The 17,753-nt window shown below is 46.7% G+C and overlaps 1 protein-coding gene across 1 annotated transcript in view; it reads right to left on the bottom strand.

The window, feature by feature from the left end:
- LOC123761597 (nitric oxide synthase-interacting protein homolog) overlaps positions 1–17,753 on the bottom strand; it is a 41,079-nt gene that overhangs the window by 12,119 nt on the left and 11,207 nt on the right. The window contains exons 4-5 of the mRNA XM_069330749.1: positions 16,232–16,331; positions 12,263–12,393 (exon numbers count right to left, since the gene is read on the bottom strand). Coding sequence (XP_069186850.1) covers positions 12,263–12,393; positions 16,232–16,331 — 231 coding nt within the window. The remainder of the gene's footprint in view (positions 1–12,262; positions 12,394–16,231; positions 16,332–17,753) is intronic.

Below are 17,753 nucleotides of genomic sequence, written 5' to 3'. Positions count from 1 at the left end.
ATTTACACAGATTTCACAAAAGCCTTCAACAAATGTGACCATGGTGTTATTGCACACAAAATGCGTTTAAAAGGAATACTGGAAAAATAGGCAGATGGATCTACAATTTTCTGACTAACAGAACCCAATGTGTAATAGTCAACAAAATAAAATTCAGACCATCAACCGTGATGATGTCAAACCTTCTTGGTACTGCGCTTGCTCCAGTACTTTTTCCTCATCCTCCTATCAGATATAGACAAGGACACAATCTATAGTACTGTATCATCCTTAGCAGATGACACTTGGATTTTTATGAGAGTAGAAAACATAGAGGACACTGCAAACCTCCAGTCAGATGTACATCGGGTCTTTCTATGGGCTACAGAAAATAACATGGTGTTTAACGAAGTGCCAGCTCCTCCGTTACGGAAAAAATGAAAATATAAAAACAGAAACCACGTACAAAACACAGTCAAATCATAACACAGAACGAAATGGGAATGTAAAAGATTTGGGTGTACTCGTGTCAGAAGACTTTACCTTTAAATAACACAATAAAGTAGCAGTCACAACTGCAAGAAAAATGACAGGTTGGATAACAAAAACCTGTCACACTGGAGATGCTATACCAATCTTCACAATCTACTTGAGAATGGTCCAGGACGGACCGAAACATCGTCGTCCCTTCACTTTCTAGTGTGTGGTCTGGTCAACATACATCAGGCACTTTATTGTGACTCATCGCCTGCATGCTATACCAATGATGATACTTTTCAAGACACTAGTGTGCTCTAGAATGGAATACTGTTGCACAATGACAGCCCCTTTCAAAGCTGGAGAGCGTGCAGAGATCCTTTACGGCTAGAATTCACTCAATAAAACATCTAAACTATTGGGACCGAGTAAAGTGTCTAAATCTGTATTCTCTTGAGCGCAGGCAGGGGAGATGCATATTAATTTACACATGGAAAATAGTAGAGGGGATGGTCCCAAACCTGCACACAGAAATAACACCATATGAGACCAGAAAGCATGGCAGGATGTGCAGAATACCCCCCATTGAAGAGCAGAGGTGCAATAGGTACTCAGAGAGAACTCTTATCAACATCAGAGGTCCGAGACTGTTGAACACGCTTCCACTACACATAAGGGGCATAACTGGTTGACCCCACACAGTGTTCAGGAGAGAACTCGATAAGCCCCTCTAAAGGATACCTAATCAACCAGGCTGTGACTCATAAGTCAGGCTGCAAGCAGCCACGTCCAACAGTCTGGTTGACCAGTCCAGCACCCAGGAGGTCTGGTCGAGGACCAGGCTATGGGGATGCTAAGCCCTGAAATCACATCAAGGAAACCTTAAGGTCAAGGTATACTGTACGTTAGGCTTGTATCAAGGTCTTCCCCCGGGGACGAATTACAGCCCCTCCCCAGGATGCAACCCCACAACAAGCTGACTAACTCCTGGGTACCTATTTACTGCTACTGTACGTAGACAGGGGCATGAGGTGATAGGAAGCACGCCCAACCATTTCCGTCCCTTACCTTGAGGTGCTTCCGGGGCTTAGCGTCCCCGCGGCCCGGTCGTCGACCAGGCCTCCTGGTTGCTGGACTGATCAACCAGGCTGTTGGACGCGGCTGCTCGCAGCCTGACGTATGAGTCACAGCCTGGTTGATCAGGTATCCTTTGGAGGTGTTTATCCAGTTCTCTCTTGAACACTGAGGGGTCGGCCAGTTATGCCCCTTATGTGTAGTGGAAGCGTGTTGAACAGTCTCGGGCCTCTGATGTTGATAGAGTTCTCTCTCAGAGTACCTGTTGCACCTCTGCTTTTCAACGGGGGTATTCTGCACATCCTACCATGTCTTCTGGTCTCATGTGATGTTATTTCTGTGTGCAGGTTTGGGACCAGCCCCTCTAACATTTTCCACGTGTAAATTATTATATATCTCTCCCGCCTGCGCTCAAGGGAGTACAGATTTAGGCTCTTTAGTCGGTCCCAATAGCTTAGGCGTTTTACTGAGTGAATTCTAGCAGTATAGGATCTCTGCACGCTCTCCAGGTCGGCAATTTCTCCAGCTTTGAAAGGGGCTGTCATTGTGCAGCAGTACTCCACTCTAGAGAGCACAAGCGTTTTGAAAAGTGTCATCATCGATATAGCATCTCTAGTGTGAAAAGTTCTTGTTATCCAACCTGTCATTTTTCTTGCAGTTGTGACGGCTACTTTATTGTGTTCTTTAAAGGTAAAGTCTTCTGACATGAGTACACCCAGATCCTTTACATTGCCTTTTCGATCTATGTCATGATTTGCCTGAGTTTTGTACGTGGTTTCCGTTTTTATATTTTCATTTTTTCCATAGCGCATGAGCTGGAACTTATCTTCGTTAAACACCATATTATTTTCTGTAGCCCATAGAAAGACCTGATCTACATCTGATTGGAGGTTTGCCGTGTCCTCTATGTTGCCTACTCTCATGAAGATCCTAGTGTCATCTGCAAAGGATGATACAGTGCTATAGGTTGTGTTCTTGTCTATGTCCGATATGAGGCTGAGAAAAAGTACTGGAGCAAGCACAGTACCCTGGGGGACTGAGCTCTTCACGGTTGATGGGCTGGATTTTATTTTGTTGACTATTACACATTGGGTTCTGTTGGTCAGGAAATTGTAGATCCATCTGCCTATTTTTCCGGTAATTCCTTTTGAACGCATTTTATGTGCAATAACGCCATGATCACATTTATCAAAAGCTTTTGCGAAATCTGTGTAAATTACATCAGCGTTTTGTTTGTCTTCCATAGCATCTAATGCCATATCATAGTGGTCCAGCAACTGCGACAGGCAAGAGCGCCCTGTTCTGAAACCGTGAGTCCGGGGTTATGGAGATGCTGTGATTCCATGTATTTTGTGATCTTACTTCTTAGCACTCTCTCAAAAATTTTTATAATGTGCGATGTTAGTGCTATCGGTATGTAATTTTTTGCCTCTGCCTTATTTCCTCCTTTATGAAGTGGTGCTATCTCTGCTGTTTTTAGTATATCAGGAATAACGCCAGTATCTAGGCTTTGTCTCCACAGAATGTGGAGGGCCTGCGATAGTGGTTTTTTACAGTTCTTGATGAATATGGAGTTCCAAGAATCCGGGCCTGGTGCAGAGTGCATAGGCATACTGTTTATGGCTTCTTCAAAATCTAGTGGTTATAGGGTGACATCTGATATATGATTTGATGTTGGTATCATATCCATGAAAAATTCATTTGGGTTATCAATCTTTATTGCGTTTAATGGCTCACTGAAAACAGAGTCGTACTGCTTCCTCAGTAGCTCGCTCATTTCTTTGTTGTCATCGGTGAAAAGTTCCATCTCCCATCAGGGAGCCGTCGGCCGAGCGGACAGCACACTGGACTTGTGATCCTGTGGTCCTGGGTTCGATCCCAGGCGCCGGCGAGAAACAATGGGCAGTTTCTTTCACCCTATGCCCTTGTTACCTAGCAGTAAAAATAGGTACCTGGGTGTTAGTCAGCTGTCACGGGCTGCTTCCTGGGGGTGGAGGCCTGGTCGAGGACCGGCCCGCGGGGACACTAAAAAGCCCCGAAATCGTCTCAAGATAACCTCCCTTTCGCAGGGGCCTGATACTAGATGTGGTTTTTGATCTTGATTTTGCATAGGAGAAAAAATATTTCGGATTTCTCTCTATTTCACTGATGGCCTTTTGCTCTCTTTGCCTCTCCTGGGTTTTGTATGATTCTTGTAGCTTGAGTTCAATTGTTTTTATTTCTCTACCTAACCTTCTTCACCGTTCTTGAGATAAGGTGCGACTCTCAAGTTGTTCCGCGATTCGTTTTCTTCGCCTATATAGGGAACGACGTTCCCGTTCCAATCTGCATCTCTTTCTCTTTTTTCTTAGGGGTATGCGGTTTGAACATATTTCTAGTGCTACTGAGCTTATTTTTTCCAGGCACTGGTTCAGGTTTGCATTTTCTAGCTGTTCTTCCCAGTTTATTTCTGTGAAGTCCTGGTTTATTTGCTCCCAGTTTATCTGTTTATTATTGAAGTTGAATTTGCTGAAATCTTCTCCACCGGTAATCTGGACTGGTTTTGAAGGTCTACTCCCCATGGTTGTCATAACTTCAATTAAGTTGTGATCTGAGTAACAGGTATTTGTAATCATTATGTTCCTGATCAATTCATCATTATTAGTGAAAATGAGGTCCAGCGTGTTCTCCTTCCTAGTTGGTTCTACTATTTGCTGGTTTAAGGCAAACCTGTCGCACATCCGTAGCAGGTCATTTGCATGTGCCTGTTCATTTAGGCTACTTCCTGGTATTCTTTCTGATATTACTGTATTAGCCAGGTGCTTCCATTTCAGGTGCCGTAGGTTAAAGTCCCCAAGCAGGATGATGTTCGGAGCTGGATTAGTGAGGTTTTCCAAGCAGTGTTCTATTTTCATTAGTTGGTCTTTAAACTGCTGAGGGTTTGCCTCCGGTGACTTATATACAAGGACAATAACTACATTTAGAATCTCTATTTTGATTATCAGCACTTCCACCATATCATTTGAGGTGTTTAGCAGCTCAGTACAGATGAGTGTGTCTTTCATGTAGAGGCTGACCCCACCCTGAAGCCGGTGTTTCCTATCACATCTGAAAAGATTGTACTCTGAGATCCATATTTCACCATCATGGTAGTCCTTTGTGTGGGTTTCTGTTAGGGCTGCAAACACTGCATTTGCCTCATGAAGGAGACCGTCAATAAAGTCAACTTTGTTGGATTTGCGTGTTTTTATACCCTGGATGTTGGCAAATATAAATGATGTTATCGTGTTAGTGGAAGTGCTGAATGCCTTACTTGGTGTTAATATCTGAGGCTCTGGTAAGGAGGCCACTGTGTTTGCGTCCAGGGTGTGTTGTTTTGGAAGTGATTCCTCCAGTTATGGTAGTAGGACGGGTGTTGTCTGGTGTAGTACCTGTGTGCTTGTTGATAGTTTGTATTCCAGTCTTGTGGGTATCTCCCTTCCCCTCTGTAATCCTGTAGTGGTTCCATCTGACTGTTCCTCTCTCTAATATTTACTACTCTGTTTCTGCCTTCCTCTAAAAAATTTCCAGTAGTGTCATATTGATCTTCCCATCTATAACGCAGTGTACCTCTCACGTGGAATTCCTGACACTGAAGATTGTAGCATTTTTTGTCCCTAATTGAAAATTGACATAATTTAGGGTGGAAGTATCTACACCCTGTTCCAAAACGGCATGTACCCCTCTCCAACATGTTCCTGTATTTTCGAGGATGCAGAAAATGGCATTTTGCTCCTAATTTTCCATATTTGCATATTCCTTTAGCGTAGAATTTGCAAATGTGTTCCGGTTTTGCGTTTTTTAAGGTATTTGTATCTCTGTCTGTCTTGTCTACCTCTTTATTGGAGCCATCTCCGTTTTTCGTCCCAATTCCTTCAACTATGCACTCTGTCTCACTGTTGCTCTCATCGTTTATATTACCTGGCTCTGCAATATTGCTGTTATTTTGTACCACAATACCCTCTTCCTCCACACTACTGCTGCGGTTCTCTAAACTATCTGTTCCTGAGTTTTGGTCGTTATCCAATGTTGACTTTTCCCAGTCCGCATATATCACTGGTAGCTTTTCTGTGAATGATAATCTCTGTGACTCAGGAATGTTTTTCATCAGATTAGTTATGTTCTCTAACATTAATCTGTCATCTTTGTAAACCCAGTAAATTCCTTGCCTTTTTGTGCATCCTGGAGATACTTCTGTACAGCCCAGGTGAAATCTTTTGTTACAGATGCAGCACGTTACGCCTACATTACGTTTTCCCAGTACTCCCGAACACTCGCCACACCTCTCCATTGTCTGATGTATTGTGTTGTATTTGTGGTTCACTGTACGGATCACTTGTTGATGTCAGTCCCGCATGGGATTCAAACCCAGAATTGTCAATTATGAGTCGAGAACGAATCCAACTGTGCTACCGAGACCATAAATTTGACTTTAATGAATTTCAAAAGTGCTAATATAATTGTGTGGACAAATTTATAGTTACACATGCCACTGCATAATTAAAATCATACGCACTACCTGTATCTATTAGCCACTGGGTTCTCATCTTTATCTTAGTGGTTTGTTGCCTTTCCTCCTTCCTGGCAAGTTCTTTCTTGTTCTCTATGGTTAGTTAGCTTCAGCGAGCCACCATGGGGCTCCCTTTAGAAACCCAGTGTTAAATGTAATGAAATGCCTTTTTCTGAAGGAGTCATGGTGGCTCCCTGACACCCTCCCTACAGGTTTGATGGTTCATCATGGGTTTGTTCACAAGGTCCAGGACTGACTTGAGCTGGCCGAGAGGCTGGACCGGACTGCCTGGTGGTGGTAGCCACATTATTGGCTGGACATGCCTGTTATGGTCGGTTATGTCCTGGTTGGTCCAGGCTGGTTATGCCTGGATGTCCTACACCAAACAAAGTGTTACTACACCCAAAAAAATCACAGCCAACACAGCCTGGGCTATGACTGTGAAGGCTGGCTTTGGCACGCTGTAAATGTTAAGCAACCCTAGTGCAGTCAAGTGTTTGCAACTGCTTCAGCATAAGAACTGAGGTCTTGAGGAACTCTCGGAGGTCTGAAGAACTACAGTAGCTGAGGTCTTGGAAGGGCTGGGCTCGTTCCCCACCCCGAAACAAATATGGAAGATGGGGTGAACAAGCGCTTACTAGTTAAAGATTTAATCATTTGTTTACATTGATGGGAGAGTTCATTAGGCAGGTTGCAAGATCTCCTTTGAATACAGCAGTTTCTGGTTTAGTTTGCTGACTTTCTGGATGCCTTGCCCGGTGGTGTAATAGATTTCATCCTCTCTCTGTGCCTCTTTGAGGAGGCACAGAGAGAGGATGAACCTGGCCCTCTTTGAGGAGGGCCAGGTTCTAGCTCTGATCCCCGTTAGGCCTAAAGTACTCTGCAGATGATATGACCTAGTAGTTGGGAGCCATCTAATTGAGATACAGTAGCTTAAAGGAGCCACAAAGGGCTTCCCCCCCTCCCCCCGAAATGTTTGAAACTTCCTGCCACTAAAGCGTGCAGGCAGCAAAGATGATAAACACCCCTCAATGGCCGATCCATAACAGAACACGGTAGAGACCCAAAGGGAATTTCCAGGACCTGAAGGTGGTTAACCAAGCAGACACCCCAGGCACTGGGCCAGTCTCTGGAAGAACAGTTACCAACAACAGCCAAAAAGATAAGCCTTTGTCCTTGAGACTTGCAATGGGCGACCACAGCGTGCCATATAAACAAGCATGAAAAGCCCAGTGAACCCCAATACAACCAAAGAATGCCCCAGCCAAGGGGGCCCAAACAGACAAACCAAAGACCTGTGATTAGCCCAAGGAAGGCTCTCCATCCCTGAGGCCAGGCCTCTCGGGCAAACTCCCAGACACACTAGAGAAGGTAACTCTTTGCAGGGGAAGCACTGATGGACACTCTGGGTAGAAAATCCTGAGCTCATGCAGCCAGAAAATGCAACAAGAGCCAAGCAAAAAAACACTACCAGCAAAAAAAAAAAAAAAAAAAAAAAAAATGCATGAGAAGTCATTGCTAAAATACAGGAACAATTCACAAAGAAAGTGACTCCTCCCCTCCCAGTAGGACAACAGTGTCTAAGGATGGCCTGCACTTGGCTTGAATAGTGAGGCTTGCCCATGATCTATTGGACCACAACATTACAGCTATACATGGTCCTTCAGCAGCAATAGCAATAGGAACAAGTGGATCAGGGAAGCTGAGGGCTGAAGCCAGGCCACCTTGTGGGGCTATTTGAAACTAATGAGTTTCAATTAAAACAAATCACTTGTTCTGTGAAGATCGTTTATGGAATTGTTTGGAAGCAGAAGCTTCATTTTCTGTGAACTCTACAATTGTCTGTAAAGCTTCACTAACATTCTGTAGTACTTCTCTGTTGGGGTGGTGGATTGTACCTTGCTCCCTGTGCCTCTGTGAAGGGCACCTGGTAGGCCAAACACAACTTATGTGACCGATGTGACCTTTTAGTAAGGTGCAATCTCAGCAAGATAGCCTAAGGGAGCCACTGGAGGATTCCCTCCAGAAAAATGTGATGGGAGACTAAATTGCATCCCAGTACCACTGACCTGCAGCCCTAGCAAACTATACTAGTAACAATAATCAGAAAGTGGATCACAGAACATCTGGAGAGAACGTCTCCAGATGTGGACAACATCTGAAGTTGATAATCGAGAGAGAGCATGAGTTCATAAAAAGCAAGTCATACTTAACAGAGATCAAAGTTCTACTAGAGGGTCACCAAGGCAGGCGAGATAAGGATGGGTGGATCGAGTCTTCTTAGATTTCCAATACAAAAATATCACCGTCTGCCATAAATGACAAATGCAAGATGGAAAAGTGTACTGGAATAGCTGTGAAGGTACTAGACTTGGTTACACACAGAAATCACAATTGCGTGATGCAACAAATGAACAAATCCACAAGGGCCGTGATGAGGATTCGAACCTGCATCCGAGAGCATCCCAGACTCTGCCTCAATCGACTGAGCTACGACATGGTCAAAAGGAGGTTCGAATCCTCGTCACAGCCCTTGTAGATTTGTTTACTAGACTTGGTGTGCGAGTACCAGACAAACAGGAAGCAGAGGGTAATGTTAAGAAGAAAGATGTCAGCGCAGAGGAAAAAGAGGTAATTGAAAATTACCTCGGCTGAGGACATTGAAAAACTTCAAGCTGATATTAATAAAGTTTTCGACTGGGCATCAGAAAATAACATGATGTTTAACAGTGATAAATTCCAGGTACTCAGGTACGGTAAAAATGAGGACCTTAAACATAATACAGAGTACAAAACACAATCAAATGTACCCATAGTAGGAAAACAGCATGTAAAGGATTTGGGAATAATAATGTCTGACGACCTAACGTTTAAGGAGCATAACCAAGCAAATATTGCGACAGCCAGAAAAATGATAGGATGGATTACGAGAACTTTCAAATCCAGGGATCCCATCACAATGGTTGTACTCTTCAAGTCACTTGTGTTGTCCCGTCTTGAGTACTGCTCAGTACTCACTTCCCCCTTCAGAGCAGGAGAGATTGCTGAAATAGAGGGAATACAGAGAACATATACGGCACGCATAGACGCAATAAAGCACCTAAATTATTGGGATCGTCTCAAAGCCCTCCAAATGTACTCACTAGAAAGAAGACGAGAGAGATATCAAATAATATACACCTGGAAGATACTGGAGGGCCAAGTACCAAATCTACACAGTAAAATAACAACGTACTGGAGTAAACGACATGGAAGAAAATGTAGAATAGAACCAGTGAAGAGCAGAGGTGCCATAGGCACAATCAGAGAACACTGTATAAACATCAGAGGTCCACGGTTGTTGAACGTCCTCCCAGCAAGCATAAGAAATATTGCCGGAACAACCGTGGACATTTTCAAGAGGAAACTAGATTTATTCCTCCAAGGAGTGCCGGACCAGCCGGGCTGTGGTGGGTATGTGGGCCTGCGGGCTGCTCCAAGCAACAGCCTGGTGGACCAAACTCTCACAAGTCAAGCCTGGCCTCGGGCCGGGCTTGGGGAGTAGAAGAACTCCCAGAACCCCATCAACCAGGTATCAACCAGAGGGGAGTGGTAAGTTGAGTCCCACCAGACTCTCTACATGGACTCTTACTGTTCCTGATGTGTGTGAATAAATACATGAGGAGAAACAATCTTGCCATTTTTTTTTTCTTTTTTTTTTTTTTTTTTTGCAGAACATGCAAAATTAATGAGAAAGGTATGGAACAAAGAAGACCACGTCAATAATCTATGCATCAGTCATGCCTCTGAGGCAATACTTAGGAATTGTGAAATATCCTGGAGCTCCTCTGATGCAGGTGCTGACACTAGGGGTGTAACCTTTTGAAGTGTCTATCTGTGTCTATCCTCTTCATCTATTTCCCTCAGCCTGTTATAAATTATGATTATATCATCTCTGGTCATGTTCTCTCAGTGTAGTTAGGTTGAGATGTTTGTCTTGATAGCCCGACTTCCTTATCTCTGCTACATTTCACGTATCAAATCTTTGGATTTGCTAAAAAAAAGTTTTTGCTTCACAAGACTGGGGATTCCATGCTGGTGCTGCATATTCTAGGATTGGTTTGATGTATTTTGTGTATAATGCTTTGAATATACAGAGGCTGTCCCACTTTCTGTAATCCTTGTTTTATAAGCCTGTCTAGTTAGTCTGGGTGTAGGTCCAGTTAGTCCAGAAAAAATGGCAAACTTCTCAGAGGTGATTATGCATGCTTCAGGTGGGGCTCCTACACCCAGACTAACTAGACAGGCTTATAAAACAAGGATTACAGAAAGTGGGACAGCCTCTGTATATTCAAAGCATTATACACAAAATACATCAAACCAGTCCTAGAATATGCAGCACCAGCATGGAATCCCCAATCTTGTGAAGCAAAAACTTTTTTTAGCAAATCCAAAGATTTGATACGTGAAATGTAGCAGAGATAAGGAAGTCGGGCTATCAAGACAAACATCTCAACCTAACTACACTGAGAGAACATGACCAGAGATGATATAATCATAATTTATAACAGGCTGAGGGAAATAGATTAAGAGGATAGACACAGATAGACACTTCAAAAGGTTACACCCCTAGTGTCAGCACCTGCATCAGAGGAGCTCCAGGATATTTCACAATTCCTAAGTATTGTAGTACAGGTTGATGATAGTGAGTGGTGTCCCAAGGAACATAAAAGTGTTGTGCTTTGGAAAGAGATAATACAAATGTGCTAAGTGAAGTGTAAAATTGGATGAGCAAAAGTGACCCTAGTGTTTACAGAGCAGACAACAACATTCAAGATGGCCACCAGCAAGAAGGAAAACAAAACAGAGTTAGATTTTAGGGGTTTTAATGAAGAAAGCATTGATATAAGCAGTCTACACAACAAATTGACAAAATTAGATATTATAGTGAACTATCATGTAGAAATAATCACCAAATTGAAAGAAAGTAATGAGCACTTGAGTAGCAAAGTTTTAGGTCTTGAGGGGTTAGTGAAAGACTTGTGCAAGGACAAGAATCAACTGGAAACAAATTGCAAAGCCATGGAAGAGGAAAATAAACTCAAACATAGTTTTGGAAGAAGTTAGAGCAAATTTAAACTTAAATGACTAAAAGCTCGAGAAGGGCAAAGAAACTTAAGACCGAAGCCAAATGCCCACGGGCGCGCAATTCCTCCGCAACCAACGAAGCCGAAAGAAAAGGAACCTGCACATGAAGCTGGAAAAGGCCAACATCCCGAGAAAGCACGGGAGCGAACAGGCACGCATTAAGGTGCTCAAACTCGCCTCCCCCAGGTAAACCTGCATAAAAGTAGAAGTTTCCCACCAATCAAGCGTGCGAGTCCGACAGAACCCACGCCACGCCCCCAGCGAAAAGAAAGGGCAGTCTGCCAGCCAGGAAGACTCCAGAACCTCCAAACGCACCTAAAAACGGGAAGAACCGAACTCAAACGAGGACGGATCCATTGCAGAGGCATAACCCGGGTCTCTTGCGAGACCCGGGTTACTTGGAACTTGTTCCGAGTAGCTGAATCTATAACAACAACAACAACAAGGTTGATCATTGTCATTGGATGTGCCAATACGCATCCTGGAGGTCCAGGGACACCACCCAAGCACCCAGCTCCAAAAGGAACTGGACCTGGGTAAAAGTAGTCATCTGAAAGGAGGGGCAAGACCCAGGAGTTGGGACGGGACAAGTCCAGAATGAACCGCAGATTCGCACAGCCCCATTCCGGAACTGGGAACAGGCGCGGAACCTACCTGAGGGACGTTGTCATTTCGACAACACCCAAGAGTACCCACTCCAAGATGACTCGATAGTGCGCAGGAAAATTGGCCTGCCCTGCCAGCCCCGAACCCCCCGAAGGAGGAGCAGCCAGCCAACACCAGGCAACAGCCGTTGAGTAGGCAGAACTCCATTGACTGAAGCCCCACACTAATACAGCGTATATCAGTGCAATAGCTCCAGGGAGCCGATGGGGCTCCCCCCACAGAAACAAATACTGTTTAATAATATTTTTTTTTACTAGGCATGACTAATTCAAGCTTACTCAAGGAAGGAGAACCATAACTGACATGAATATGACCAAACTGATAACTGACATGAATATGGCCAACCTGTCTACCTGCATTACAGAACTGGGCAGAGTTAAAATTCTGCTCAAAGTGTATTAAAATCCTTACAGGTTTCTGAAGTTTAGATTCCTTATTTCCTGGCGTGAGTGAAGGAATCCAGAAACTCGGTAGCTTCTTATCTCGCCCAGCAACCATGTTGGACACTGAAGATCCACTGCTTCTGCTACTTGAACTTGGACCTGCCCAAAAACAAATTATGTTAATATGATAGGCCTGTTGCTATTAAATCTGTCCTTCTAGTAGACCTGATATGGATATATTAGACTTTGGCAGCAATGAGAATGGAGCCCTAGACCTACCGGGGACCACAAGCCAGAACCTGACTCTCTCAGAGAGGCACAAGGAGCAATGGCCTAAAGAAATACACGTGTGGTTAAGGAGCATTCTATGTCTGCTTGACTGCTTGATGGGGTTCTGGGAGTTCTACTACCCCCCCCAACCCTGGCCCGAGGCCAGGTTTGACCTGTGAGAGTTTGGTCCACCAAGCTGTTGCTTGGATCGGTCCACAGGCCCACATACCCACTACAGCCCGATTGGTCCGGCACTCCTTGGAGAAAACTATTTTTTTTTAAAGATGTCCACGGTTGTTCCAGCAATAATTCTTAGAGGGCTGGGAGGATGAACAACCGTGGATCTCTGATGTTTATACAGTGTTTTCTGATTGTGCCTATGGCACCCCTGCTCTTCACTGGTTTTATTCTGCATTTTCTTCCGTATCATTCACTTCAGATCATTCCATATCGTTCACTGACCCTATCTGCCATCGACCGGGTCACGTACCCAGAAAGGTAAGCATTCCAAAACAAACCCCTAGTCTGGTTGAAACTACCACTGAAAGTCAAACGAGTGAACAGAACTTCCCAAATGAAAAAGAGCAAACAAGCATGACATCACCACATGACATGCCGCCGTCTTCACAGGTCCCCCCTCTCCAAGAGGGGGAGGGGGGAGCCCCAGATCCATCACACCGGCTACCCACACCTCAGTTCTGAGGCTGGATGTCAAAATGCACAAAAAAACGCTGACTAGAGGGAGGGAGGGATGCCGGGGAGTCTCCGGGTCACACCCAGAAAATAGCATTTCATTACATTCAATGCAGGTTTTCTGGGGGAAGCCCCTTCGGCTCCCAGGAGCTACCCCCCCCCACCCCCCCCCCCCACCCCCCCCCCCGGAGAACCAACAAGTATGACATCAGACAGCAATTAGAAGAAGCTGCCTGCAGATACTGCCCAACTGCAGAATCTGCAAACAGCAAGGGACTAAAAGGCGACGAAACCTAAGAGCCAGGGTCCAAGCAAATTCCAAGGAGGAAGCGAGCACCACCTGCCGTCACGCGAAGCAAAAAATCCTGTAGGATCGGCGCAGAGAACTTCAAGAGAGCATACGCAAAGAGAAAACCCCATGCCTGGTAACAGCAAGCCCCGCTCCGAGGGTAGAAAAACCTCAAGCTGACTTGGGGGGGCCCAAGGACCCCTAAGTCAACCCCGGGAACCTCTACACCAGGACCCGGGGCCGAGTCGTCCTCCAAAGCCCCGGCCTCAAAAGAAAGAGCCGGGGCAGCCGGAAAGGCAGAAAGGAAGGAGGCCCCTCTAGCCAGACCCTGACGCCATGGCTGGAGGAACCAACTTTAATATCTCCGTCGCCAACCCGGAAGGGGCATTCCCCGAGACTGCCCAAGTCTCAAAACCAGCTAAACCCTGCCCCGACACCAAAGCCCTCAGGCGCTTCAGAGGGAGGACCAGAAGGAGGACCCTCAGAGAGGGAGGCCCAGAATGCATCAGAGCAGGGGAAGAACGAGTAGACTGAACTAAGGCCGAAGCGCCCAACACCCCAAATCAGGGTCCCCATAACCAAAAACCTGATTGCTTACCCAGAAGCCTTAGGGCTTCTGGGTAAGCAATCAACCTAGTGTGTTGCAGCAACCTACAACTAGCATGCAACGCCCGAGCTGCCTGCATCCGAATAGTCATCAGTGGACTGGGTGAACTGAGCCACTAACAAGCAACAAAACTCGCAGGACTCCGGATCAAAGGTGTCACCAACCCATCAGGCAGCATGGTGGAGGCAAAAACGATGAGGCACAATGAGACAAGGGGACAGAGCAACTCTCAAACGCGCACAAGGCAAGAGGGGACCCAGCGGTAGCTACATCGGACCCCTTGCACTCCCGATGGGTTTCCCAAGGCCCTTAAGACTGGTATTGCTAATGGAAGCCGAGGCAGGATACTGCGAACCGGCGCACAAGTCTACCAACCAAACTTCTAAAAGCTGAACCCCCGAGATGTGCCCACTCACAGGGGCCTAGCAGGGAATACCACCAAGAAACAGAGATGTATATAATCCATCACTTCCTTTTGACGGCCGTGATGGTCAAGCGGATTAAGGCGCCCTGTAGTTACCAGTTGCGTTGCTTCTGGGAGTATGGGTTCGAGTCACTTCTGGGGTGTGAGTTTTCATTCGCATATAGTCCTGGGGACCATTCAGGCTTGTTCGCAATCCTAAATATATATAGGGGCAACCAACCAAAGGCAGACCCCCACCAGGTAGGAAAACAAAAACAAGAGAGAAACCCCCACAAGAGGACAACGTACCCAGGCGGAACAAAGCCGGCCACTATAATAGGGGATAACTAGCTGTGCAGTACCCCGCACTCCTATCAGTGTAACCTACCCCTTCCCAAAGGCAAACAAGGGTGCAGAAAACACCCCCAGCACACTAAGGGTGGTCGATCACCGAGCAGCAAAAGACCAAGCAGAAGATGATCCCAAGATGACCTCTAGAAGGTGGCCACAAGCCCCAAGGGCAGTAGGTGACCCTAGGTGCAGGCACGTGCACCATCAGAGAAGACTTGCACCAGACCACCAGGCACAGAGCAAAGGACAGGAGTCAGGAGCCAGAGTCACACGACTGTTGCCATCCACATCAGCCGAAGAACTGAAGTGTGGGTAACCGGCGTTAGGGGTCTGGGGCTCCCCCTTCCTGCTCTCGGGGAGGGGGGAGCTGCGCAGACGGCGGCGCAACATGTGGGAGATGTCATGCTTGTTTGGTTGTTTTCCAAAACAAAGTTCTGTCCACTCTTTTGACTTTCAGTAGTATTTTAGTAGTTTCAATCAAAACAGGGGTTTCTTTGGGGATGCTTACCTTTCTGGGTGCCTGACCCGGTCGATGTGATCCATAACACATGTTCATTTCTATAGGCCATTGCTCCTCATGCCTCTCTGAGAGGGCCAAGTTCTGGCTCGTGGTCCCCAGTAGGCTTAGAACTCCATTCACATTGATGCCAAAGTATAATATATCCATATCAGCATGGTAGGGAGCCGGTCGGCCGAGCGGACAGCACGCTGGACTTGTGATCCTGGGTTCGATCCCAGGCGCCGGCGAGAAACAATGGGCAGAGTTTCTTTCACCCTATGCCCCTGTTACCTAGCAGTAAAATAGGTACCTGGGTGTTAGTCAGCTGTCACGGGCTGCTTCCTGGGGGTGGAGGCCTGGTCGAGGACCGGGCCGCGGGGACACTAAAGCCCCGAAATCATCTCAAGATAACCTCAAGAAGATGGTTAGCTTCGGGGAGCCAAAGGGGCTCCCCCAGAAATAGTCGTTCCAGAAAATGAAAGCGCCTTGTGAAATTGACAGTGTCCAGTTTTCTGTTTTGGGTCCTCTGGTAGGTTAGGATAAAGGCACTTCAGTATGACGGTTTCTTGACATTTTGAAATGTTAAGAGGATGGGCTGTGCTATTAATGTGGAAGAAAGAGCGAGTTACAGAAGAAGTAGGAGCAGATGCTGCTGAATCATGCCATATACTATAGGCATGAGCTGAAGAATTTAACTTATAAATTTTCTGTTTGAGTGGGAAATAAATTCTGAAGACTCAAAAACACTTCAAAACGATCTAGATAGACTTTCAAAAAGGTCGAAAGATTGGCATATGCAGTTTAACCCGCACACTGCACTTCTCAAGATATCTCACATGACAGGTGGTACTGTATTCAACAAACCAACTGAGATACCCTTCTCACCTTGAGCAGCCTGTGAAGCTGATGAAACGGCTGTTTCTGTCTTCAGGAATTTCTCAACACGGGACCGATTCTCAGCTTCCCCAAGTTCTTCCAATTCCCTCTGTAATTAAAGTTTCATTAAATATTTAGTGATCAATTAACAATACAGTAAATACAAGGCATTTACTATTAATAATTTTATTTTAATGTGGTTATTAACCACACAATTGAACTTCTCTCACACACATCTACTTCCCTACATATCTACTTCAACCAATAATATTGGTTGTTGGTTCAGTTAAAGTTTGGATAAATAAAAAGTCCAAATAAATCATATACAACTCCTCTAAAACACAGTTATTCATATTAGAGACTAACTGTTGCACTGCAAAGGCTGTTGCAAATTGCCTCTGCCTATTTTTCTGCAATACATTGACTACACCCCACACATGCCCGTGTCTCCCACACCCCACACATGCCCGTGTCTCCCACACCCCACACATGCCCGTGCCTCCCACACCCCTCACATGCCCGTGTCTCCCACACCCCACACAGGCCCGTGCCTCCCACACCCCACACATGCCCATGTCTCCCACACCCCACACATGCCCGTGTCTCCCACACCCCTCACATGCCCGTGTCTCCTACACCCCACACATGCCCGTGTCTCCCACACCCCTCACATGCCCGTGTCTCCCACACCCCTCACATGCCCGTGTCTCCCACACCCCACACATGCCCGTGTCTCCTACACCCCACACATGCCCGTGTCTCCCACACCCCTCACATGCCCGTGTCTCCCACACCCCTCACAGGCCCGTGTCTCCCACACCCCTCACAGGCCCGTGCCTCCCACACCCCACACATGCCCGTGTCTCCCACACCCCACACATGCCCGTGTCTCCCACACCCCACACATGCCCGTGTCTCCCACACCCCACACATGCCCGTGCCTCCCACACCCCACACATGCCCGTGCCTCCCACACCCCACACATGCCCGTGTCTCCCACACCCCACACATGCCCGTGCCTCCCACACCCCTCACATGCCCGTGTCTCCCACACCCCACACATGCCCGTGCCTCCCACACCCCACACATGCCCGTGCCTCCCACACCCCACACATGCCCGTGTCTCCCACACCCCACACATGCCCGTGCCTCCCACACCCCACACATGCCCGTGCCTCCCACACCCCTCACATGCCCGTGTCTCCCACATCCCACACATGCCCGTGTCTCCTACACCCCACACATGCCCGTGTCTCCCACACCCCTCACATGCCCGTGTCTCCCACACCCCACACATGCCCGTGTCTCCCACACCCCACACATGCCCGTGTCTCCCACACCCCTCACATGCCCGTGTCTCCCACACCCCACACATGCCCGTGCCTCCCACACCCCACACATGCCCGTGTCTCCCACATCCCACACATGCCCGTGTCTCCCACATCCCACACATGCCCGTGTCTCCCACACCCCACACATGCCCGTGTCTCCCACACCCCTCACATGCCCGTGTCTCCCACACCCCACACAT

The sequence above is a fragment of the Procambarus clarkii genome, chromosome 24, assembly GCF_040958095.1.
Source record: "Procambarus clarkii isolate CNS0578487 chromosome 24, FALCON_Pclarkii_2.0, whole genome shotgun sequence".
Taxonomy (NCBI): Eukaryota; Metazoa; Arthropoda; class Malacostraca; order Decapoda; family Cambaridae; genus Procambarus; species Procambarus clarkii.
This window is presented reverse-complemented; position numbering and strand designations above follow the sequence as displayed.